This window comes from Pelodiscus sinensis, chromosome 8 (genome assembly GCF_049634645.1).
Source record: "Pelodiscus sinensis isolate JC-2024 chromosome 8, ASM4963464v1, whole genome shotgun sequence".
Taxonomy (NCBI): domain Eukaryota; kingdom Metazoa; phylum Chordata; order Testudines; family Trionychidae; genus Pelodiscus; species Pelodiscus sinensis.
Genome location: NC_134718.1, coordinates 39,086,674 through 39,113,625, shown reverse-complemented (window position 1 = coordinate 39,113,625; position 26,952 = coordinate 39,086,674). Strand labels below are relative to the sequence as shown.

The window sequence follows — 26,952 nt, the reverse complement described above, 5'->3', positions numbered from 1 at the left end:
TAGCAGCTATACATGCAAACCGCTATTTCGAATTTAATTCGAAATAGCAGAACACTTAATTTGAATTAGGTAAACCTCATTCTACAAGGAGTAATGCCTAGTTCGAATTAAGTAGTTTGAATTAAGGGCTGTGTAGCCACTTAATTCAAACTAGCTGGAGGCTAGCCCTTCCCAGCTTGCCCTGGTGGCCACTCTGGGCCAAACCAGGAGAGCTCCTCTCCTCTCCCCCAGCCCCGGGGCCCTTAAAGGGGTAGACTCTGGCCAGACGGCACTTGCCGTCCCCCGCCCAGTCCCCCAGCACTCAGGGGCCATAGACAGCGCGCACCCTCCTGGACTAGTGTGGAGGTCATGGACCTCATTGAGATTTGGGGGCAGGCCCCCAACGTCCATGATCTTCGCATTAGGAGGAGGAACGCAGCCGTCTATGGCCGCATAGCAGCCACCATGGCCCGAAAGGGACACAGGCGCACCCAGGAGCAGGTACACCTGAAAGTCAAAGAGCTGTGGCAAGCGTATGCCAGGGCCACCAGGGGCGGCCACTTGCCCTTATTTCCCCGCCCTCGACCAACTCCTGGGGGACAGGGCGGTCCGCGCCAGCCCGGGAGGCAGTGAGCCAGGAGCTGAGGGCCCTGACCCAGGCGCACCGGAGGGGCCACCACCAGCTGTCCCGGCACTGGAGTCGGCAGGGTTGGCCAGGGAGGCCATATCAGGTAAGTGCCAGTACTGTCCCCTGCCCCAGGGGGGGGGGGGGAGAGGAGGCGGGGAGGGAGACCAGGGACCGCGCACGTGGGCCATGCCTCCCATGGATCACACAGCCACCTGTGCACGTGTGAGCATGTGCCATGCCACCCTTGGGCAGGTGGCTCCAGCTGCGTGACACCCAGGGGCCGTGGCCCAAAAGGCACACACGTGTGAAGAGACCTGACATGCTCCCGACCCCAGGGCAGGACCCAGCAGGACGTCCTCCCTTCACACACACCCTCTACATAGAGGAAGGGGACATCTACCCCCCCCCCCCACCCTCCCCGCTGCCCCGGCCGCACTATACACGGCACAGGGGCACGGGTGCAGTCTTGGGGCAGCTCCCAGTCCCGGGGAGAGCTAGTCTTCCTGACCATGGCCTCTGTGCAAGCACAGCAGCTCCGACGATGGAGGGCACAGTCGCCATCACGTCGCAGGGGGGGCGGAGGGGGCCGGGCATCATCCACTGTGTCCCCAGGGAGAACTGACCACTTCTCTTCTTTCTCTACAGCTGCACCAGCTGCTCGTGCAGGGCGCACCACCCTGCCTGGGCCATGCTCCCGCACCCGTGGCCTGCTCCAGACCACCACCACACAGCAGGAGTTCTGGGACCAGCACCTAGGGGCCCTGCACCGGACTGTTGAGGCCTGGATGCAGGAAGACCTGCAGCTCTGCCAGGAGCAGCTTGCTGAGGACCGAGCAAGGAACTGTCACCTGCAGGCCCTGCTGCAGAGCAAGGTGCCCTGTGCCGGTCCTGCGCCTGCTGCCCCCCCAACAACTGTCCCTCCTCCCACTCCTGCCCCCCTCCCACCTCTTCCTCCTCAACCTCCACACCCTCCTCCTGAATCTCCACACCTCCCACCTCATTCCCCTCTCCACCTCATCTCCCCCGAGGACGCCGGGGTCCCCTCCCTCGCCGTGCTGGGAGGCAGTTGGCCCAGCGAGACTCCCACCCCTGATCCCAGAGCTTCCCCTCCCCCTTCTTCCCCTTGCTTCCCCCTTCCAGATCCCTCCTCCCAGTTTTCACCCTCCCCTCTCCCACCCTCTCTCCTGCCCTCTCCGCCTCCTTTCCCCCATCTCCCCACAGTTTCATTCCCCCTCCCCAGTTGTGTTGAATAAAGAGAGTTGTTATTTTTGAAAATACGTGTCTTTTATTTGACATCAGGAAGGGGGGGGCTAGAGAAGGGTAAGTGAAAGGACGAGAGGGAGGAATGGGGCACAAGCCCCCAGTGGAGCAGACCGGGGAGACTGTTAGCGCTCGTCAGGGTGGAAGCTCTCCCACAGGGCCCCCTGGATCCTGACAGCCCCTCGATGGACCTCCCGGATGGCAGCCTGCAGACAGTGCAGCCGGGCAGATGGCAACGACCCCACGAAATGCACTGGCATGCCCAGTGACAGGTCTGGTTCCCATGTTGCAGAGTGCCGTGTTGTCCCGAGTGAGGGCAAGCAGAGCACTCCAAGACACGAATGCTTTGCTGTCCCTCAGTGAGGTGGACCAGCAAGCAGAGAAACCTGAGAACTGTCTGTCCGAGATAGGTGGTCGGGTACCTTTAAGCACAGCCCTCAGCTAGCCTGAAGCAGCAGCCCCACACACTAAGTCAGACACTGATGCCCTTTTGGCACTGGTTCCGGCCAGCCTTACCTTCGATTCAGGGTCCACTCAATGTGGACGTGCTATTTCAAATTAGTAAAATGCTAATTCGAATTAGTTTTTGGGTCTAGATGCATTATTTCAAATTAGCTTATTTCGAATTAACTAATTTGAAATAAATTAGTTCGAATTAGCACTGTAGTGTAGACATACCCTGACTGAGTAGCTTGTTGCTGAAGCTGCACTTCCCACAGCACTTAATCTACAGCTTCTTCCTATCCATTAGGCCAATAACCTGTCAAAGAAGGAAATTAGAATGGTCTGGCATGATTTATTCTCAATAAATCCTTGTTGGAAATTCCTTATAACCATATACCCTCCACGCACTTAAAAACTGATTTAATAATCTGTTCCAGTATCTTTCCAGGAATTGAAGCTGTGCAGCTCCAGACTGGGAACATAAGCAGAGCCCTGGATCTGGAATCCCGGAGGCAGTGGATCCCCCAGGAGCACGGCCAGCAACTGGAATTCTGAGTGGGCAGGGTCAGTGACCTGGATCCTGATGCCATCAGTTCGGACTCTGGAGCCTTCAGTGGAGTTCAGGTGACAGTGGGGCCCTGTCAGCCAATGGTCAGGGCAGTGTGTGTGTGTGCGCCATGGGCCTATAGGAAGAGCCTATTACATCTCAAATTTTAGCTGCTAGAATACAAGATTCCTTCGCAGCGGGCAGTCTAGGAAAGACTGAGAGATGCCCCAATGGATCTGTCACCTGGGAGTGACACAAATCCAAACGTCCAAGCTCTTCCTTATGAAGAGCTGAAGTTCTTTTAAATTGTGCTTGGTTCTGTTACAGCAACTGAAGGAATCAGGTTAAAACTTAAACAGTTACAGGTTTATTAAAAAGACTTATAAAGCATATGGTTACAATGGCTATTGCTCTCTTTTTTAACTGCTAGCAAATTAACTGCTAGCAAATACAGATCTTATGGTTACAATGGCTATTGCTCTATTTCTTAACTGCTAGCAAATATAGATCTTGAAAAAAAATAGTTACAAAGAAAATAAAGATAAAAAAATAGAAATAATGGTACCAAGTGACAGCTTAATCTTTAAGGAGCTCTAAGTCTATGTGTACACTTAAGAAAAAGGACCACATCCAGGTACAATTTTTACCCCTTTCTGTGCCTCTCGACTCCAGCGGGTCAAGCCAGGGCCAGTCCCTCAATTCCTAGGAAAGACGAATACAAGGTAGGTGTCCCCGTGGAACCTCGGGAGGTCAAACACCTAACCCGACCAGCAGATAGATGGTAGATTGACACTCAGAGTAAATGTGCTGCTGGACCCATCTTTATACCCCTGGGGGCCCGTATCCTCTTTCTTATCTAAGAGGCCAAATTGTACTGGTCCGTTTTGTGGCGCCAGTTCTTACAAGCAAGTTTCAAGTTTAGTTATCTCTCTTGCAAGTGTAAATTAATTGTGAGTACTAGACATTTTTTTACTGGGCAAGAGATTCCTCCCCCCGTGGACGGCTGTGTGTTCGTATCAATATGGGTTAAGTCAAGGGCACTCCTTGGCAGCCTCTTGGTCAGCAATTGGCATATCTCTGTTTACAGCCATTCACGGTCACAGCAGCAGCCTGCATATCCAGGCCTTCTGCTCTGTGTGCCCTGTATGCTCCAGGAAAGCAAAAATGGATGTTACAGGTGGGTTCCTGTCTGGCTACAGGCCCCCAGGGATGGGATGGTAGCTGACACTCTGGCATGACCCAGCAATGAAGATGCTGGGTACAAAACCTGGGGGTGCACCGCCCTATGTTCAGAAGCTTCCCTAAGTCTTTTGCTCCTTGGTGCACACTTCAGCAATAAATTCTACCTTGAGGTGGTTACAGCTCTTGTTGCCAAGAGCCATCTCATATCTACAGCCCTTCGTTATCAGTATTTATGGATTGTTTCCCCTCAAAATCCCAGGTGGATGGGGGCTATGGACAGGGGCTGCTGCTAGAGCAGTCTCTGTTTGTGGCCAGCCCCAGTCACCACAAAAGAGGTTGCTGGCATGGACAGGGCTGCTGGATCTGGTGCAAGCCAGGACTGAGCAAGTCCGGCTCAGTCCTTGCTTACACCGGGTCCAGGAGTGACCCTTGCTGCAGCTCTGCAGTTTAAATGTAGTAGGATCTGGGCTAGCTGCATGCCCGGCTCTTACTACATTTAAACTGCAGAGCCATGGAGGTGGGGGGTGTAGCTCCTTTTGAGCACCTTCCCTTATTGACTAATCATGTAGTTGATATAATAGTGTGTGTATTAAATAGTGTGAAAAAACAGTTTCTTGCCATTTTAACCAGAAAGGACACTCTCTCAATGACTTAATCACCTGCATTCTGCTACAAAGACCTTTTACATCTGCACTTGAAAGGGAATCCTCTGAACTGTCATTCATGTTAAAATTCGACACTCTCCAAAGATGATTGAACAAACACTTGAACTATCTTACACATTATCAAGATAGCTTTCCCAATTATCACCTATAATACCATTAACTCACAAACATCCCACTCTCCCCACCTCTAATATCGTCAATTCACAGACACTTACCTTCCTTCCCCCCCCCCCCGCATCTCCCTCCTGTTCTGAAATGTGATTTGTCCTTTTCATATGTGTTCATTTTTTTTAATTGTATCCTTTGGTATATATGGTTGTGACTATTTTCTTCCACTATTTGATCTGAGGAAGTGGGTCTGGCCCACAAAAGCTCATCATCTAATAAACCATCTTGTTAGTCTTTAAAGTGCTACATTGTCCTGCATTTTGCTTCAGCTACCCCAGACTAACACGGCTACATTTCTATCACTAAACTATTAGGGTATGTCTAGACTACATGGCTCTGTCGCCAGAGCCATGTAGATTAGTTTACTAGACATACTCAAATGAAGTGGCGATTTAAATAATCGCCACTTCATTTAAATTAAAATGGCTGACGTGTTGTGCCAATCAGCTGTTTCGTGGCACAGCACTGTAGTCCGGACGCTCTGCGGTCGACATCAAAGGCATTTGTCGACCTCCCCGATAAACCTCATCCCACAGTCCACAAGAGACTCAGCTATGTCTACACTAGAGACTTTAGAGCAGCACTGCTACAAATGCAGCTCTACCACTGTAAGATCTGTCACATAGCAGCTTGATGACGATAGGAGAGAGCTCTCCAGTTGTCATAATTAGAAATTCTCCTACCAACATAGCACTGTTCATACTACCGCTTCTGCCAGCTAAATTTACGTCACTCGGGGAATGTTTTTTCACACTCCTGAGTCACTTACGTTACCACTTATGTTGGCAGAACTTAAACATGACTTTTGAAACAAGAGGCAGTGCTGGCAGGACAGGGAGCCAGATGTGCCTTGATTTGTAGCATAGAGTCCTTTGGTTGGACTAGATATGCTACACAGTGAGCTTTAATTCACTGCTAGATAGCAGGTAAATCAATGCATTAATACAAGCAATTTTTTAAAAAAAACAACACAATGAACTGAGATGTACAACAACCACACTAAGTATATTTTCAAAACACATTTTGGTATAACGATCTAAATGTCAACAGCTATGAAAGACTCGAAATGTTACATTTATTAAACTAGTTAACAGATTTTTTCTATTTGGATTGCAACAATCCCTTTAGTAAAGGGGTTATAGGAGACTGAGCAGGGAAGGCAATAGTTTTGAGGTAATGGGTTCTCTCGTCCTACAGGAAGAATGAACTAAAAGACAAAAGAGAGAAAAAATATACTAGAAAAGCCCACTACTTTAATAATGCTCAAAATTTTGGCATTCAACCCTAGCTGTGCTAGTTTATACCAGATAAAGATTAGGGCCAAACTTCTCAAAAGTAACCCTGGTGACTCCAAGTCTTGGCATCTCTGAAAAATAAGGATTTAAGGCCCACATCCTCAGAAGTCTTTAGCAGCCTAATTGTGACGGCCTGTGTGGGTGCGAGCTCCCCCTTCCGGCGGAGGAAGGGGGGTTCAGCGGACCCGCCGTCTGGTCGTTTGAGTGCGATCACCCGGCTGCGAGTCCGGACCGGGGATCAGCGAACTCGGGGTTCGTCTTTTTCGGGGCTGTCCCAGGGACCAGTAAGCCCGGGGTCCCAGCGAGGGGGACGGGGTCGCCTCCGGCGGTCGGCCCCTAAGTTGGGTCCCCACCCGGCCAGTCAAAGTGACAGGGTCCTTGCCATTTTATCTAGTCACCCCAGCGGGGTTCGGTGGGTTGGGGTGTCGTGGTAGGGAGGGGGGATGTGGGGGACCCGGGCCCGCCCTCTCCACCGGGTCCCAGCCCGGGGCCCTAAGTGGGGGGGGAACGAAGTGTACGTTCCTCCCACGACAGGCGGGGTTTATCCCCGTAACGCGCCTGTCCACGGGCGCCAAAAGGCCCCCGCCCCGGGCTGCTTCCACTCTCCGCCCCCCTCCTCCCCGACGGGGAAAGTCCCGCAGTCACTTACCCCGCCCGAGGCGCCGGTCTCGTCCTGCGGCCGTCGTGAGGGTTCAGGGTCGCTCCCTCTTCTCCTCCAGCATGGGGGGGTTCCCCCTCGGTGGCTAGGTCGGCGGTGGTGGCGGCAGCTCTCCCGAGTGCCGCCTTTTCCTGCTCCGCCGGGCCGCTTTTCAAGCGGCCCGGGTGATGACGTCAGGGACGCTCGGGCCGTCCCCCCGGTGCCCTGGCGTCCGTCGACGTCACGGCCGGGGCGTCCCGGCCTGACGCCAGTCCCGTGCGGCTCTGGCCGGGCGGAACGCCGGTCGGACTCCTCGCCCCCCTCGGGGGGTTGTCCCTGGCCCCTCCTTCCCCGCCGGGGTTTTAGCCGCCCCTCCCCCTGCGGGGTTTCTTCGCCGGCGCGCTCTCCCCTGCTCTCCCGGCTGCCTGCCGGTCCGTCCGGCGGGCTCCAGGGGGCGCCGGCGGCCCTGGCCCTAGTGCGGACCGGCGGGGGTCCGTCACACTAATACCTCATATTTCATTCTCTTTCCTGCCTTCTATAACCCTTGTAATATATAGACAATTGCAGACAGAATAGAAAAATCTGTTCTAGTTTAATAAATGTAACCTTCTGAAACATCATAGCTCTGGACATTTAAAGCATTATGACATTAGGAGCCAAAATACCTTTGTGGATCTGGCCTAGATGACTCAGCTTGGCACCCAGAAGGTGACATGCAAAAGAAGGGGTTGCTTCTGAAAATTCAGTATATTCTCTGGCTCCTATTCATCTTCCAAGGTGCATGACTCTCAACAGAGGCCAGAATTTAATCCTGTGTTATATAAATTATCAAATAAAACACTGAAATATATGTTGATAAAAGCTCTTTAGGTAGAATATCTACTGAATAATAATATTACAGCAAGGACATTGTAAGCAGTAAAAGTTGACATAAATTACAGGAAAATTTCCACCTTTCCACTCTATGTCTCTACTATTCAGATCTACAGTTTTGTGGTTGTTGTTTCTAACCCACTTCCCAATTTCTGCAACAGTTCCCATAACCGTTGACTACAATTTCCTAATAAAACATCATCTAGAAAAACTGATATCTAACCTTAGTCCTGGTCTTGGGTTTTCTATATGCTGGCATATGCCTGGTCACATGTTACAGTTGTGTGATGCTCATTCTTGCTTAAAACGTAGACATTGCCACATAAGGAGCCATGTACAAATTGCAAAAGAGCAATGTGCCCACACTCTGGGCTGGAGGAAAGACATAACTGAGTAGTTGCTATTTAAAAAAAAATACAATATTTTATAGAGTCACATAATAATGGAAGGGAGACTTTCAGCATTACTAGTTCCAGATTTAACTGGAATAAATCTAATCAGTCAGGAGGAGAAATACAGGGGGGAAATAAGAAATTAAAACAGAAAGGCACATAAGTGGTGTGGTGGGGACCCTTGCTTATGGAGTGAATCAAATGTGGAGCATCTGAAATTTTGGTCATAGGTTGACGTTTGAAGAAGGTACTGATATTCTCTAGAATGTGTCATTAATACTGTGCTTGAAGTGCCAAAATCTTTGTGATGAAGCACTTAATATTTTGCTTTAATCAAAATGCATGTAAAGGAAGTGTATGCTTTCCCAGCCCCCCGTCTTGTTCAGTGTTCATTCTCAGCACCATCAGTGAAAGAGAAAAATAAACTAAATCCCCTTTGCTGTTTCTTTATGCTAGTATTTAAAAGATTTACAAGAGTTAGAGAGTTCAGAGTTTCAGATGCTGCTGCTGGCTGTTTAGGAGCTATGTTGCAATATGAAGTGTAGCCTGAAAGTCCTTCCTGAAAGTCTTCGTGGGAGGACGGAAAGACAATATTTTCTTAAGTGCTTTAGAGATAGCGGAGTGTTTCTTAGTCTGCAGTATTTAAGAAAACACACATTAACATGTTAAAAGAATGTTTTTCCACAGTCTCCCATCATTCAGATCCTGCTTCATTAGTATAAGATGGATAGTGTTGTTCAATATTTTGTTTTATCCTCATTGTTCAATATGTAGCCCCAGGCCTTACTTACTGCATACTATTCAAACCCTGCCCCAAATACAGAATTAATTTTCCCATGAGTGCTTCTATGAGGTTCAATGGCATATTGTGGCTAGTTTACAAACATTAATGAATGTATTCTCACAATATTCTTGCAATGAGGGGGTGATTATGAGGTGCCAGCTCATGTCAAAGCTCATAGGCCTCACTGAACACTGATAAAGGCATAGCTGAACACCACTCTGGCTCACCTGTGTGTTAACATGCATAAAACAGGTATTAGACTTTAGAGATATGTTTAGTTTAATGCTTGAGAGTTGCTACATGCATTAATATCACTTATAATATCTGTATCCAATGTTATAAGGTAATCTATAAGGTAATTACTTTGTAACCATGAAAGCATTTGCTATGAAACTGGAAACCCTCACAGTCAGGAAAGAAATATTACCAGGTATGAAATACAGGTTTTCCACAACAAGTTGTCATCTCCTATCCAACAAAAGAAGGCCTATAGACACCAGAGACATGTCAGTAGACAGAAGTCTGTGTTGACTTGCAGGCCCATGAAGAGGGTCATACACAAACTTATCACAATTTGAACTGAGGAGAGGGGGAGAGGAAATAAACATTTCTAACCAGGAGGAACAGTATCACTACGATGCTGCTTGGAATTTGTGACAGAGACAGAGATTTCCTAGGTGTTTTGAAATACAAAAAAAGGCAGATTAGATGGAATCTTATTGACACTCATTTTTTTCATGAACAGTGTTGGAACCAGTAGATCCACTGCACAGATCTCTGAGTAACTGATTGCTAGGAATAGGTAGTCACCTTCTACATGGATCAGCATTGAAGAACAATAAGAAACATACTTTGCTTATGAGTTTCAGAGCTATTTGCAGATAGCAAAAGAATGCTAAGACTTTACAATTCTGGGTTCCATTCTACCTTGTGGAGCACAGTATGCTTTTATAGGCACAGATCTTTCAGCTTATTCCCCCCAAAACTGATTCTTTCTGCCTCATCTCTCCCAACCTGTTCTTTTCTCTATCCCAGTTTTTCCTCCCACCCTTGCTTCTCAGCTCAATTCCTCTTTGTCCAGGCAATCCTCATCTGCCCTCAGGGCTCCGCATCAGAATATCACTCTTCCTCCATTTCTACTCACAGTCCCAGTATTTCCCCAGACTCTTTGACCCACTCTGCTTGCTTATCCTATCCATAAAACAAAACCATAAAATAAATCCTATATAATTACTACTTTGTGTCAGGCCTAGAAAGGAACCCCAGGGGAAAGCCCTGCTCAGCTTCTAAAGCCTAGGGATCAAGCATGTTTTGAGCAGGTGGAATCTTCAAATTATTTAGCTGCCACATTCCAACAAGTCTCTAATAAGCACATGAAAACAGATTTTTCAAAGGCTTACAACAGCGGTTTTCAAATGTTTTGGCCCATGGCCCACCTGACTCAATGCAAACTTTTCCATGGACCACCAGTTGCTAAGGGAAACTCACCGTTAATTACATAGTTACTCCCCAACTATTTTGCTAATGCTGCAGCTAGAGAGAATGGTTTAATTTAACCAGTAAAAAAGGAAATATTAAATTATTAAATAGATTAAGTGCTTTAACTGTCTCATGTTAGTTTATCAAACTTCATTTTAAATAAAGTAAAATATTAATTTATGTCCAACACAAAAGGTTTCAATGTTTTCTTTATTTATGGCAGGGATGGGGAATCTTTTTTGGATCGGCGGCCACTGACCCACAAAATAATTAGTCAGGGACCACACAAGTGAGAAGCAAAAACCCCCAACCTTCACTGATATGGCACCCAACTGAGACCCCTCACTCCTCTAGCACTCTAGCCACATGGGGAAAAGGGGAGGGACAAGGAGGACTGAGGTCACTTGTAAGAGAGGAAGATAGCTAAATTAGGACTGCTGGATGTTCTTGTTGGGCGGGAGATTCTTCCCCCCGCGGATGGATGTGTGTTCATATCAATATGGGTCCTTGTCCTGTCCTCAGAAACCAAGAGGAACAAATTTTCTCCTTCCTCCTTGTGACACCCTTTTAAATATTTGAAAACCGCTATCGTGTCCCCCCTTAATCTTCTTTTTTCCAAACTAAACAAGCCCAGTTCATGAAGCCTGGCTTCATAGGTCATGTTCTCTAGACCTTTAATCATTCTTGTCGCTCTTCTCTGTACCCTTTCCAATTTCTCCGCAGCTTTCTTGAAATGTGGCGCCCAGAACTGGACACAGTACTCCAGCTGAGGCCTAACTAGTGCAGAGTAGAGCGGCAGAATGACTTCACGAGTTTTGCTTACAACACACCTGTTGATACAACCTAGAATCATATTTGCTTTTTTTGCAACAGCATCACACTGTTGACTCATATTCAACTTGTGGTCCACTATGACCCCTAGATCCCTTTCCGCCATCCTCCTTCCTAGACAGTCGCTTCCCATCTTGTATGTATGGAACTGATTGTTCCTTCCTAAGTAGAGCACTTTGCATTTGTCTTTATTAAACTTCATCCTGTTTACCTCTGACCATTTCTCTAACTTGCTAAGGTCATTTTGAATTATGTCCCTATCCTCCAAAGAAGTTGCAACCCCACCCAGTTTGGTATCATCTGCAAACTTAATAAGCGTACTCTCTATCCCAATATCTACATCATTGATGAAGATATTGAACAGTACAGGTCCCAAAACAGACCCTTGCGGAACTCCACTTGTTATCCCTTTCCAGCAGGATTTAGCACCGTTAATAACTCTCTGACTATGGTTACCCAGCCAATTATGCACCCACCTTATCGTGGCCCTATCTAAGTTATATTTGCCTAGTTTATCAATAAGAATATCATGCGAGAACGTATCAAATGCCTTACTAAAGTCTAGGTATATGACATCCACCACTTCTCCCTTATCCACAAGGCTCGTTATCCTATCAAAGAAAGCTATCAGATTAGTTTGGCATGACTTGTTCTTCACAAACCCATGCTGGCTATTCCCTATCACTTTATTACCTTCCAAGTGTTTGCATATGCTTTCCTTGATTACCTGCTCCATTATCTTCCCTGGGACAGACGTTAAACTGACCGGTCTGATGAGGGTTACAGGAGTCAGAGTAAGAAGTCCTCTTGCTTGACAGTATTTTAACATTATTTTGAAATAACTACCTGCTGTGTAGACATGGACTATGATCTTTTGAAATAATGCTAGTTATTTCAAAATAATATTGCTGTGTAGAGGTACCCTGAGGCATTTACTGTGTAATGTTGTAAACAGTTCAAACTTTCTGATGCAAGAGTATATTGTACTTTGTGTATATCTGGATGTTTTATGGGTAACAAATGATATTGTGCTGTTGCAAATAGCTATAAATTCTCATTTCAGGTCTTGTCTACTAGCAACTGGGGACTTTGGACTGACTATGATTAATCAGCATGTTTCAAAGGTGTGCATGCTGCTAACTGATATTTTAAAACATACCTATTGCCTGCTAGCATTAAAAAGGGCCCCAAGTGGGCACCTGAAATATGGGATGATGACACATTTGTGGAGATAGTACTATTCCTGGCAATTGAGTACACAGTGGTTAGAATACTACCGTGCAACTTACAACATTGTAAAATTAATGGAGCTTAAACTGGGCTCCTTCACCCCTCATCAAGGAGAAGGTGGAGAGGAAAATGCAGAGACTAGGTTTCAGTGTGTTAACTTCAGTCACTCTGGTCTCCTTATCATCATCAGGGAAGCTTATCTGGAGGGACAAGTTTTGTTATACCCTGCTAACAGCAAATTCAATGGATAACATAATCACTCACTACCATCCAATAATAAGACCTGTTTTTACCCGTATAACTAAACCATTAACCTAAATGAGTGTGGTCAGGTATCAGCATCAGTTATGGTATTTGGGGAGTCTGTGTGGTTGTGTATCTGACATCAAATTCAGACCTTTGTGCCAAGATATCCTAAGAAGTCATGCCAGATTGTTATGATACTTTTATGCAATAAGTCTTACTTAATATTTGTAGGTTAAACATTACTTACCAATGTACGGTGTACAGCACAACCAGATAGACATCATAATAAGTGCACAGAATTGTGGCAGGGTGTCTAGCCCTGCAATCCCTCCCAACGGGGTCATTTGCCATCAGGCCCCGAATCCTAGCCTCTTACAGTCCGGCCCTGAGGCCTAGACTCTCACAATCAGGCCCTGAGGCCAAGTCTCTCACAAACAGGCCCTGAGGCCAATTCTCTCAGGATCCGCTCCTAGTCCGGGAGCTGGGAAAAAGGGGTAGGGGGGCCCGGGCCCTCCATCTCCACCAGGCCCCAACCCTGGGCCCTATCAGTAGTGGGTGGTTCTCACCACTGGTTCCGCAGAGAGTTCTCCCTGAAATGCCCCGAGCCCGCCAGGGTTCTTCCTGCTCCCTGTCCTGGGCTGCTTCCTAACCAGTCTCCCTGGCCAGTGTAGGCCCCACCCGTATATGCAGGTCTTACTGCGGAAGCAGAGTTAGCAGGCATGAAAGCAGTGGCTGGTCCAGCATCTGTGCAACAGTGGTGTCGGGGTTGGTGGTGGCCGTTGGCACGGCAGCAGCTTGTGCGGTGACAGCAGCTAGGGTGGCTGCAAGCCATGGGCAGCGGGGCAGCAGAGACTGGTATGGTGACTGTAGCTGCAGCGTTGGCTGGACCTGCGGTTCCGGTGGCAGTGATTGCTCCCGTGCTCGGGCAGGAGCTCCTTCCGTTCCGGAGGTCAGCCCCGACTGAGCTGTCTCCCAGGCACGCATAACTTATTCCAGAATAACTGTGCAGCATAGGCATAGCCTCAGACACCACCCTGTCTCCATCAGACGCCAAGCCAGCAATGCAGTTCAGCACATGAAGTCAATCATGCTAATAGTTCCACTGAAATCAAAGATACTATTTGCATACTAAAAGTTTACCACCAGCTAAAGTGCTTTGTGGGACTGAGGTCTCACTACATGTCACCAGATGTGACTTATGAAGGTTGTATAAGTTACAGAATCATATAATATTAGAACTGGAAAGGACCTTATAAGGTCATCAAGATCAGTTCCCTGCCCTCATGGCAGGACCAAGTACCATCCCTGATAGATGCCTATCTAACCTGCTCTTAAATATCTCCATTGATGGAGATTCCACAGCCACCATAGGCAATTTATTCCAGTGTTTAACTACCCTGACATTTAGGAGTTTTTTCTAATATCCAACCTAAATCTCCCTTGCTGCAATTTAAGCCCATTGCTTCTTGTCCAATCATCAGAGGTCAAGGAGAACAATTTTTCTCCTTCCTCCTTATAAAACCCTTTCAGGTACTTGAAAATTGCTATCATAACCTCTCCCAGTCTTTTCTTTTCTAAACTAACATGACTTTAGGGTAAATTGACTTTAGGATAAATATTGAAACTGAAATTTTAAGGCATTAAAAGGGTTCATTGAAATAAATATATAAATGGAGACAGTACTTTCCTGAGAGTACACAATTCTAAAATAATGTAGTATAATTATTGGTGGCATTCTTCTAAGGAAGAAAGAAAAATATCTGACTCCGAGTAGGTCTAAAATGTCACTGAAAAATATAGGGTGCTACAGTGGACTGGAACTTCATATAGGACAGAGGCATAGTGAGGGGAGTGCAGTTGCCCCCGGGGTACCATGTTTGAGAGCGCTGGGCTGGGTGGGAGCAAACAGCCCCACACGTCGCAGTGAGCCTGGTGCTGGCAGGCCACGTACTCCCTGAAGTCAAGCCGCAGAGGCACTTCAAAGGTAGGGTTACCGTATGTCCAGTGCCTGGCTCTGGGGGAGGGGCACTGGGTTAGAGCCGAGGGACTGGGAGTGCCTGGTTCTGGGAGAGGGGTGGGTGCACTGGGGGGCCTGACTCTGGGGGAGGGGCATTGGGTTGTAGTGGGGGACGACTGGGCATGCTTGACTCCGGGGGAGGGATGGGTGCATTGGGGTACTTATAATTTTTTTAAAAGGGGTACTTTATAGAAAAGGTAAAGAAACACTTCTCTAAACCATTCCTTTTGGCCTCCCTGTTTCCTTTGGCAAGTTGGGCAGGCAGCAGTTTTGGTAAAAATATATCAGACGTGTACACAGTGCCCGCTCTACCCCAGCCGGTGCTGGATAATCAGGGCCTCAATTCTAAAGAAGTTGGCATTATTGAGGTGATCGATTCCCCGTTTTGTTGCGGATTTTCCACAGAAAATGCTGGTGTTTTCTATAGGTCACCCACATCTCCTCCTCAGAGCAGAGACTTGGAATTAACATGGCTTTCTCAACTAAAAGTCTTATACATGTTCTGATGTGATTGTGAACACCTGGTGAGGCAGTCTGCCAAAGGCAAAGCTGGCCTTTAATCTTGATATCTATGGCTTCAGTTGAATGGTTTGTGTGAAATTTGGAAGAGCAGCTCAGAGAGACCTCTCTCCTTTGCTTAAGGATAGAATCTCACCGCAGCCTGAAGGAAAAAGTCCTCATGGAAGATAGAAGGCCACACTTGCAGTGTAACCTTAGCCTTAGACTACTTATTGCTTCAAATGCCTTCCAGAAAGTGAGGGTGATTCTCGTGTTGTGTGTTAGTTTTATTTCAACGTTTTTCTGACTATTATTTTAACAGGTAAGTTAATCTCTTACATTCATAACTATTATGTAGTTTCTTGCTGTGCGATAGTATGAAAAAGAACTAGGTTAACTAGGCAGTTAGGAAGCATTACAGATTGCTTACTATAAATTTGATACACTCAATCTTTTTACCTTTTATTCATTAAAGCAACAAGTTATTCTTTTGCTATAACAGTAGTTTTAAATGCTTGATTAAAATATAGTGATGAATTCATATTTAGGTTGTGTAACATTTATTTCTCTTGTGTTTTATAAAACATTAAGCATTAAATGCTATTTTAATGCTTACAAATATTTTAAGCATTTGACATTTTTATGTAAAAGACATGAGCTTAATGAAAGCAGGATACCAACAAATTAAAGAGAAAAAATATTTAACATGTCAACCAAAAAAATACTATCATTTATATTTCTCTGTAGTTATGATCTACTAACTGATCCCAGTATCAGTGGATATTAGTAGTATTTGTTTTTTATAACTTACATTATATTTTGCTGACTTAGAAATAAATAAGATACATAGTAACGAATGTTACCTTCCCCCGCGCATAACACCCTCGCTATGCCTCTGATATGGAGTGTTGGGGAGGAAGTATGGATGTGACTTGTGTAGGGATCATGCCGGGCAGAGTTTTGTTTATGCAGGGCGGAGGCGGGCTGCTGCACACGGGATTCGTGCGTGTCCCTGTCTCTCGAGTGAGCACCCCAAAGACGGCGCTCTCCCGTGGATACGAAGCAGCAGGAATCTCTCGTCCCCCGGCGGCGCAGGTGCGTGGTGCGCTGGGGGATCGGTTTGGGCAGGCGGAGCTGAGCGAGCCGGAGTCGGGCAGTCACTGCGGCCAGCGCCCGGCTGCTCCCCCTGCAGGCGAGCGGGGCTGGGGCAGACTCCGCCAGGCAAGGCGCTGGTTGGCCGCGCAGCAGCAGCTGGGGGAGCGGAGGAGGCCGGGGCTGCAGGCTCGCTCCGCCCCTCCCGGCTCCTGTCATGGCGCGGGTGCTGATCGTGGGAGCCGGGCTGACCGGCAGCCTGTGCGCTGCGCTGCTGCGGAGCGAGCTGCCTCAGCGCCCGCTGAGCATCGCGCTGTGGGACAAAGCCCGGGGCGCAGGTGAGGCGGCTGCAGGGACTTAACCCCCCACGCGTGGGCACAGGCGAGCGCGCAGCCACCCCGGCTCGGGGGCGGGAGAGAGGCATCAGCCCCGGCTTTTGCGTGGGGCATGGGGGACGTGGGCAGGCAGTGCCGCGTGGAGACAGCGCGCAGTCTCCGGGAGTGGACGGGGCGCGAAGCTGCCAGCAGGGCCTGACAACAGGAGCTGACAGAGGGACCGTCCCTTCTCCCCAAGTTGCCGGAGCCGCAGCGAACAGCTGAGTAGGAAGGCGGGCTGTCAAGGGGGAGGGAGCTGCGCCTGGAGAGCTCGAGAGAAGCGGAGCAGGAAGCCAAGCAGCCCGAGAGCCAAGGAGGCTGGACAAAGTCTTTTCTGTAACTCACAGGTTGGGCGCTGCCGCGTAATTTGGTGCCGTGACAGTAGATGGGGCAGCCAACGCCGGGCTGTTCCCTTCTCACATCGCGCTGCATGTTCCTCTTCCTAGGAGGAAGAATGGCTACAAGCAGGAGCCCTCACGACCCTCGCTGTACAGCAGATCTGGGAGCCCAATACATAACGCTCAGACCCGCCTATGCCCAAAAGCATAGAAGGTGAGAAGGCGAATGAAAAAATCTTGGAGTTGTAAAGCACCAGGAAAAAGTAGCAGGCAACGGTTGTCTTTTTAAATCAGCCATCGTGCACTACTTCGGTTGCAAATGTATATGGGGATTACAAAGTGATCCTTTTAAAATATTTTTCTGCGTCAAAGGAACAGGTCATGTACTATAAAGGGTTTTTTTTAAGCTGTTACTAAACTGAACAAATGACAACAGCAGGGTCATTCTTTATGTGCTGTGTTTATTTTCTGCATTTTCTCAGCTTGGACAATAAACCCTGAGGTCAACACTGTCTTTCATATTTGATATGATTTTAATATTCTTGTTCAAGTAATTGGATAGTTGAGTTGAGAGTTTTGTAGTGCATCTTGTAGGTAAGTGGAATGAAGATCAGACATTAAAAAAGTGACAAAGATCCAAAACTAATAAGACAATAATTAATTTCCATACTATGCATTTCAGGAGATCAGTAAACTTCTGCCCTTCTTACTCATGTCAAGTGGTACTACACTGTACGGCTACATCTACACTGGCACCCTTTTCCAGAAATGCTTTAAACGGAACAGTTTTCCGTTATAAGTATTTCCAGAAAAAGCGCATCTACATTGGCAGGATGCTTTTCCGGAAAAGCACTTCTTCCGGAAAAGCGTCTGTGGCCAATGTAGACCTGCTTTTCTGGAAAAAAGCCTCGATAGACATTTTCGCAATCGGGGCTTTTTTGCAGAAAAGACTACTGTGCTGTCTACACTGGCCCTTTTCCGGAACAGTTTTTCCAGAAAAGGACTTTTGCCTGAATGGGAGCAGCATTGTTTTTCCGGAAAAACACTGACAATTTTACAGTAGATCGTCATTGCTTTTCCGGAAAAGCAAGCGGCCAGTGTAGACAGCTGGCAAGTTACTCAGGAAAAGTGGCTACTTTTCTGGAATAAGTGGCCCAGTGTAGACACAGCCTACCTGTAGTTCAGTCACAGTGAAAGTACTCTCAGAATGAGGTACCACTTGGTGTGAACACAGGTGACATAACTGGACCTAACCTAACCCAAGTAGTAAAACCAAATAAGGATGTTAAGGAGCAGGTGTTTGGCTACAATTTATGTCAATTACTCCATAAGTTGCTAAGGGGAGGTGCTCTCTGCAGAGCTGCATTGGGTTAGCTCCCAGAGCTACCGTGAGCAGGAACTGAGCAGTCCCGGTTTGCACCAGCTCTGGGACCACTGCAGTTTTGCCTTTTAAATGTAGTAAGACGTGGGTGGCTTTTACTGCTTTTAAAAGGCAGAGCTGCAGCAGGAGAGGTCTGGGACCTGGCACAAGCTGGGACTGAATGGTCCCAGCTTGTGCTGGATCCTTGACCACTGCAGCACAGCCTTTTAAATGTAGTAAAAGTTACTCGGCTCATTACATTTAAAAGGCTGAGCCGCAATGCTCCGGGAGCCAATGCGAGCTGGGACTGCTCAGTCTTGGCTTGCACTGGGTCCAGAAGCCACTGTTCATGGCAGCCTGGGTTGGCCACGAGCAGAGGCTGCTCCGGAGCAGCCTCTCATTTTCTCCCCCCCCCATCCCTGCTGCAGCTTCTGATAGAGGCAGCCACGGGGGTAAGGGGGAGAAGGGGAGCAGGTGGCACTTCAGAGATGGTGCTGGGGTGAACCATCTTTTAAGATGGCTGCCCCCAGCACTTGCTCCTGTTTCTCCCCACTGCCTCTGATACAGTGGCTGCAAGGTGGGCGGAGCACATAGTCGAATAGTTTAGGCTTATTGGATAGTCAAGTAATTGACTACTCACATCTCTACCACCAAAGGAAATATTTTTTGGATGACAATAGAATACTGAGGACCAAATTAGAGATTTGCTTGGGCCTAAATTTTAGGCCCTGATCCAAACCCAAGCCTTTTTGCCCATTTCTAAACCTGAAACAAAACGGCTGCCTTTTGATCCAGGAGTTGGTGAAGTGGCAGCTACATGCATCCACTCTTCCCCAGTGAGCTGCACGTGCACTTCAGAATGAGAGGCTGTACCAGTCCTACACACTGAGGGAACATCTACACTATGCAGCTTTTACTGACAAAGTTGTGTCAACACAGCTTTGTTGCTAAGAATCAGTTTATATGAATGCTGTTTGCTGGCATTTAGGCCAGAAAAAATACTTTCATTCTTACAAGGAGATTTTGCTTTATTGACAGAGTGGTCTTTCTGTCAAAGCAGCGTTCTCACTTTCACTAGCCACAGCAAAACTTTGTCCTTCATTTGGAGGAGGAGGAGGAGGAGTGTCAGGGTGCATGCCTCCCACCATGCCTCAGTGCCCCCTGACTGTCCTCATCTAGCCCCTCTCAGGGCAAGTTACAGTCTGTATGGGTTGCCCATCATTGGCATTATCTCTACTACCCCACTTACCTAGGCTGCATTGTGATCTGCCTCCAAACCCTGGGCCTTGCCTCCAGCCCCTAGCCAGGGGGAGTCTTGGCTGGCCCTTCTCCAGCTGGTCTCCCTCCTGGGAGTGCCTGTTTCCTCTGCAGTCAGCTCTTCACTTGCTCTCCCCTCTAAGCAAACTGTGCTTCTCTATATAGCTGCCGGCTGGGTCCTCACTTGCCCTAATGGCTTCAGCTGGCCTCTCCAAGCCAACTGTGCTGCACTAGATAGCTGCCAGCTGGGCTCTCACTAGGCCTAACAGCTTCAGCTGGCCCCTCTGTTCCCAGCCCCGGCTCAGGGCCTGTGTCCTGGTCTTAAAGGGCCAGTGCAGGGCAGGCGCCCTGTCACAAGGGGGAAGGGGGAGTAAGCACTTGTGAGTGACAACACGTGCGTTGATCAAGTGTAGACATCTCCTCACTTCACAGCACAGTGTACAAAAATAGAGGTGGCCAGCATGATCAAGGAGGAGAGCCAAAGCAAACAAGTCTGGCTGATTTTGTATTGGAACTGGTCCCCTACTAGGTATGGTTGTTCTTGTATCAGAACCGGACCCCACATTTCTCCCATTAAGTTTGGCTCAGGTTGCAGAGTTCTAAGCCAAATTCTTCCGACTCCTCATTTTATATACTGTCTATATTCTTATTGGAGTCTGAGGCATTAAATGTGAAAGACATTTAGAATTTGTCCAGTTTTTCTTTTAGGGTACTGAAAAGAAAAAAAAATCAAAACCTTAGAGTTACATAATTTGAGGGCAGAGAACTGGACTCGATGACCTCTCGAGGTACATTCCAGTCCTAGTATTCTATGATAATGACCTGTGCAATCAGACTAGCAATAGCTTATTCTCTGAAAAATATTTCCTATCTTTAAAAAAAATGCATCATGTCACAAGTCATTAAAATGGTTTTATACTTCTTTCTATATGATAGCTTGTTGAATATATTTAAGATGTCTTTCTCTCTCATTCAGAGGTATTCATTTTATTGATTATCTTGTGGACCTGCTTGACTTGGCACCTAGCTTGCATCTCCAAAGTGTAAATGGAAAAAAATGCTTTTTTTTCCCCCACAGTGGCTCTTCACTGTCCTCCCAGGTGATGATCTGGTCATAGAGATCCATGCAGAGAAATTATTCACTGTATCTGAAGATAGCAACAGTACAGGGACTCCATTGCCTCCTCAATGGGGCAGATTGCCTTAAGTACATCACCTCTCTGCTGTGCTACCTCCAATGACAACTACTTTTTTTCCATTACTAATTCAAAGCCATAGGTTTTCCTTGCTGACTGTCCACTTGCTGTCAAAGAAAGAGAACCTGAGCTTTGAATCATTAACAATTGGGGAAAACAAAGCAAAACCAAAATACCACAGCTCAAAAAGCTCAGGACAAAAGCAAACCTGAAACAGCGAGAGGCAAATCATTCTCAAAGTGAGGAGGTTAAGCTGTGGAGAAAGCCTGATCTCTTCTGGAAGCTAACCCAGAGATTTACTGCTTTTAACACACTGCGAAACTTTTCTAACAATGCCTTCCATCATTCCAAATTGGGCATGAGAAGTGAAAGAGCAAAACCATACAAATGTCTATATCAAAACAGAGCTGACTACTAGGTATGGTGAAAAACAGAAGTCTCAAAGTCTACTAGGAAACTTGCCTAATGTTCTGGGGAAGTACGTAGATATAGTGATAGAGACAGTGGAAAACTTAAGGCAGATAGTCTAGATCCAGTTGGAAAAGTTGATTTCCAATGGCATTAAACTTTTTATTTCTTGCCTTTTGGAACTGTGAAATATCAGGCTCTAAGGATAGTATGCCTTTACAGCTAAAGAAATTTGTCATTAGGCCATGGTAATATTTGCGGGGGGGGAGGGAGAAAGATTCAAACAATTTTAAAATAAGGGTGACTAGCTGCTTATTGGTTTGAAATATTAGAATAAATCCTTAGGCGTTGGATTAGGGAGCTGACAATATGATGAAAGGTAATTAATGATAAACTGCAATGGACATCTTTTATAAATACCAAAGGAAGCAAAATTGTACCTGTTGGAAGATACTCACTACCTATCTCTGACATCACCTAGAGTTTTCACATTAGAGGAAAAGTGAACAGTCAGTCAAATACTTTTAGCTCCAGACACCATCATTTATCTTCCTGACATAGTGAATTGGAATTTCCAGTTGATATGAAACTTTCCAACAGAACTGTAGTGGGGAGAGCTAGGTGAGAATATTGTCTTTCCCTTGTAAGAGACCTATCCTTATGAAGTAGTGAGAAAATGTATTTCTAACAATTACATAAATATACTAATAGGGCTCATCTACACTGGCCCCTTTTCCGGAAGGGGCATGGTAATTTTTGAAATCGCAATAGGGAAATGCGCGGGGGATTTAAATATCCCCCGCGGCATTTAAATAAAAATGTCTGCCGCTTTTTTCCGGCTTTTAGAAAAGAGCGTCTACACTGGCCCCGATCCTCCGGAAAAAGCGCCCTTTTCCGGAGGATCTTATTCCTACTTCCTCCGCTTTTTCCGGAGGATCGGGGCCAGTGTAGACGCTCTTTTCCGGCTTTTCTAAAAGCCGTAAAAAAGCGGCGGACATTTTTATTTAAATGCCGCGGGGGATATTTAAATCCCCTGCGCATTTCCCTATTGCGATTTCAAAAATTACCATGCCCCTTTTCCGGAAAAGGGGCCAGTGTAGACGTAGCCATACTAAACATGCTCAACTGAAGCTGAACTATGTATGATCTGTTCAATCATTAATGAAGATGTTGAGGTAATGGCATAGAAAGTACACCTATAAAGTTTGTGGATGATATCAACAGGAGAGGGATTGTAAATGCTTTGGAGGATAGGATTATACTTCAAAATATTCTGGAAAAACTGGAGAAATGGTCTCAAGTAAATAGGATGACATTCAACAGGACAAATGCAAAGTACTCCACTTAAGAAGAATCAATCTGTTGTACACATACAAAATAGGAAGTGACAGTCTAGAAGGATTACTGCACAAAGGGATCTACACATGATAGTGGACCACAAGCTAAAGATGTCAGTGTAATACTGTTGTAAGCAAGATACGAGTAGTAATTTCTCTGTTCTACTCTGTTCTGATTAGGCCTCAGTTCTGGGACTCACATTTCAGTAAAGACATAGACAAATTTGAGAAGGTCCAGAGAAGAAAAATGAAAAATAATTAAAGGTCTAGAAAACATGACCTGTGAGGGAAGACTGAATAGAAAGATGGGGTTCATTTAGTCTGGAAAAGGGAAGGCTTGAGAGGGGACAAGATCACTGCTCACTTTAATCTTTTCCATCTATTCAGAATAATTTTTATGTGCACAGAGGCATGTGTGAAAGTGCATCACAAGCAGAAACAAAAACCTGGCTGTGAGCACTCTGCTAATCTGGTGGGCAGCATTTGAATTTCTCCTGAGCAGCTGCACAAGAGCACAGGTGACAGGAAACAATGAACATGATAACCTTGTAGGTATTTGAAAGCTGTTATTACAATGAGAAGGAAAAAACATTATTCTCCTTAAACTTCCATAATAGGACAAGAAGCAATGGGCTTAAATTGCAGCAAGGAGGGGTTAAGTTGGAGATTAGGAAAAACTTCCTAAATGTCAGGGTGGCTAAACACTGGAATGAATTGCTTGGGGAGGTTGTGGGATCACCATCATTGTAGATATCTCACCTGCTCTTAAATAAACAACTGTCAGGGATGGTCTATCTAGATGGTGCATGATTCTGCCATGAGTGCAGGGGACTGGACTTGATGACCTCCCAAAGTTCCTTCCAGTCCTCTGAAAGGACTTCCAGATTCTGTTATGGAAGACAAGTGTTGCGTAATTGTTATACCAGTCTAATTGCTATGATTAACAATAAATGTTGTTGTTCTTGCAGATACATAGCATGTATATTTTGTTTGACTTTTAGCTTCTATGAAGACCTTTTGACCCATGGTGTGCTGAAGCCACTGACTGCCCCTGTTGAAGGAATGGTGATGGAAGAAGGATCTCACAATTTTGTGACACCTCAGGGAATCTCTTCAATTGTCAAGCATTATTTAACAGAGTCAGGTAGTCTTCAGAAATCTTTTGTAATTAAAAGCTCTGATAATTATCCTCCTTTGATCAACAAGGAGTGACCCAGGCTCCTTCCCATCTCTTGAAACTATTATCAGTTGAAAGTGATAGGAAGTTCTTTTGCACCCCAGGTTCAGTATATCTTCTGGGAAAAGATCTCAATGCAGTGTCTCTTCACTGCTCTCATGCCCTTTGGCCAAGGAACCCTGGTAGTTGAGTGTAGGATTGGTACATGTGAGACCTTGAATAATAGATTGCATAATTTTCCTTCACAGTGATGGACTCCAGGAACTTTGTATGTTTATCTTAAAGTGAAAATTAAGGACTTGGTCAATCTATAAGTACCTACACAGAGAAAAAATATTTGACAATGGGTTTTTCAATCTACAAGACAAAATTATAACTAGAGCCAGCGGTTGGAAGATAAAGCTAGACAAATTCAGACAGGAAACAAAGTAACAAAGATACTAATTATTGGAACAGTATCCAAAATTTTAGTGGATTCTCTTATCACTGGCAATTTTGAAGTCAAGATTGGATTTTTTTCCTCTAGAAGATATAAGTTCAAACAGGTTTTTGCTTTGTGAGAGTTTTGCAGCCTGGATTATGCAGGTAACCAGACTAGATCACAGTTGCCTTTTGTGGCCTTAGACTGCAGCATGGCATACTAACATTGTAAATTACTATGGCTTGATACAGTATATTTGAAGCAGAAAAAGACTAAAGATTTTTTTATAAAAATATTTCATGCTGACATCTTGAATTGTGAAATGGGTAATGTGTTTAATCTGGAAAAGTTTTAAAACCAAGGACATCAAGTCCCTGGTCTTGTAAGACTTCATTTGAGTGAGCAGTCCTGTAAACTTCAATGGGACTGCTGGCATGGGTAATTTATGCATACATTTAAGAGTTGGCCAAATCAGAGACCAGAGTTATATTTGTGCTCTTTGTTTTATCATATGTAGTCCAGATCACGCACCTTTAGGACAATGATAATTTTACCATTTATTTCTGTGGGAGCAGAATCATATCCTGAGTCTATACTGTATCTCACCAGAATTTGGGATTTTAAATTAATGTATTGCATTGCTTTAAATAGTGTTTATTTGACAATCTGGGAATCACTCAAGTGTCTGGGAAGCATAGTGTTGAAAAGAATGATTTATTAACAATTATGAATATTTTGTAGCACGTACCTGTGATAGAAAGCTATACCATTTATAAATTGTTTACAAAAGACTAGGGAGCAGATCACTGAGCTGGTGTAAACTTGTAGCATCATTGTTGTTTTTCTTTGAAAAGCTGAAGAATATGAGTATTGTTACAGTATTTCATGATTATTCAGTCTCTCCATTTCGAGATATTAACACATCTGCATTTTCAACTGTTGATATTGCTAATCTTTTATAATTGCACTTATAAATTCATTAAGTATTCACTCCCTGTCCTGCTAATATTTAGGAATGCATGTTAAACATGTTATTCGTTCTACTGATGTAAATGGGACAGATTAGGTGCTTCAAGTAAAACAGATACTTAACTGTTTGCAGTACTCGGACCTTAATTTTGATTACTAATGGAAGTTATTCTACATCATGCATGTTCTCTACTATCTAAATCAGAACTGTATGTATTAAACTTTTTTTCTTTTTTGAAGCAGATGCAGATGTCTTCTATGACTATCATGTAACACAGATCTACCTCAGAGACGGGAAATGGGAGGTCTGCAAGAAAACAGGGTCCCCAGAACAATTTGACATAGTTGTTCTCACAATACCTGTTCCACAGATTCTTCAACTTGAAGGTGACATTGTGAACAGTAAGTCTTCCTTCAATAAGTGCTAAATGCAGAAGAATAGTTTATAGTATGCTGTAGCAAAGAACCTCTGAGTCTGTGACCCTACTCTTATTTGTAGAAAGGAGGAAATATTTTGTGGATGCTGAAAGTCAGGTGGGTGTGCACCATCCAACAAATATCAGATTATGTTTTATGCAACTAATATCTTAACTGAAATCCAATTTTCAGAAAAGAAAATCTGTAATTTTTAAATTCATAAGTGAAACCCGGGCTATGTTTGTAGTAATGAGAATTTTTAGAGTGTGGAGGAAACAATTTTTAGATGTCAAAATATAAATAGTGTCTCAGCAGTCCCCCAAGGGGCTGCTTACTGGTTTGCTACCTCCTATAAGGACTCAAGTTAGGGGAGTAAATAAGCAGGGTTTCTCTACAGGAGTTTTGTTGGGGAAAGCAATGAATATAATTTTAGTAACAGTTTCAGGAAAAAAGTTTAGAGGTTTTCAATAATAAAGCTAGTGTAAGTTCACACAGATAAAACATTTAACTTCTCCAATGAATTGTGCTTTTTACTTATCATGGTCCCTCAGAGTACATCTCTAATGCAATTAAGCACCTACAAATATATTAGAAGCAAGAGGAAGACTAAGGACAGGGCAGGCCCATTCCTCAGTGAACAGGGAGAAACGACGACAGGAGACTTGGAAATGGCAAAGGTGCTTAACAATATTTTTCTTTTGGTTTTTGTCAAGAAGATGGATGGTGACAGGTTGCCTAACACAGCAAATGCTAGTGGAAATGGGGTAGGTTTAGAAGTTAAAATAAAAATAGTTAAAAGTTACTTGTCTTCAAGCCACCAGGGCCTGGTGAAATGCATCCTAGAATACCCAAGGAGCTGATAGAGGAGGTATCTGAACCTTTAGCTATCATTTTTGAAAAATCATGGAAGTCAGGAGAGATTCCAGAAGACTGGAAAAGGCAAATATAGTGCCCATCTATAAAAAGGGAAATAAGAACAACCCAGGAAACTACGGACCAGTCAGTTTAACTTCTGAGCCAGGGAAGATAATGGAGCAAGTAATTAAGAAAATTCATCTGCAAACACCGGGAAGATAATAAGGTGATCAGTAACAGCCAGCATGGATTTGTAAAGAACAAATCATGTCAAACCAATCTGACAGCTTTCTTTGATAGGATAACAAGTCTTGTGGCTAAGGGACAAACAGTGGACGTGGTATACTTAGACTTTAATAAAACCTTTGAGACAGTCTCACATGACCTTCTTATCAGTAAACTAGGGAAATGCAACCTAGATGGGGCTACTATAAGGTGGGAGCATAACAGGTTGGGTAACCATTCTCAGAGAGTAGTTATTGATGGTTCACAATCATGGTGGAAGGGCATAACAAGTGGGGCTCCACAGGGGTCTGTTTTGGGACCAGTTCTGTTCAATATCTTAATCAACTATTTGGTTGATGACATAGAGAGTA

The 26,952-nt window shown here is 45.4% G+C and overlaps 2 protein-coding genes across 8 annotated transcripts in view; one reads left to right on the top strand and one right to left on the bottom strand.

Annotated features, from left to right (window-relative positions):
* Positions 1–26,952, bottom strand: part of LOC102457693 (lysosomal acid lipase/cholesteryl ester hydrolase-like) — a 136,957-nt gene that overhangs the window by 26,719 nt on the left and 83,286 nt on the right. The window contains exon 1 of one of the 4 annotated variants that reach the window (XM_006121452.4): positions 6,818–7,802. The exons of the other annotated variants lie outside the window; for them this stretch is intronic. The gene's annotated coding sequence lies outside the window, so the exon portion shown is untranslated. Of the gene's footprint in view, positions 1–6,817; positions 7,803–26,952 lie in introns of those variants that run through there. 4 annotated transcript variants of the gene reach the window in all.
* RNLS (renalase, FAD dependent amine oxidase) overlaps positions 16,448–26,952 on the top strand; it is a 137,773-nt gene continuing 127,268 nt past the window's right edge. The window contains exons 1-5 of one of the 4 annotated variants that reach the window (XM_075935090.1): positions 16,452–16,585; positions 16,821–16,968; positions 17,068–17,173; positions 23,519–23,661; positions 25,325–25,486. In XM_075935090.1, coding sequence (XP_075791205.1) covers positions 17,076–17,173; positions 23,519–23,661; positions 25,325–25,486 — 403 coding nt within the window. In that variant the 5' untranslated portion in view covers positions 16,452–16,585; positions 16,821–16,968; positions 17,068–17,075. Of the gene's footprint in view, positions 16,586–16,820; positions 17,174–23,518; positions 23,662–25,324; positions 25,487–26,952 lie in introns of all 4 variants that reach the window. The other 3 variants (XM_006121453.4, XM_006121454.4, XM_075935089.1) reach the window with 3 other exon arrangements.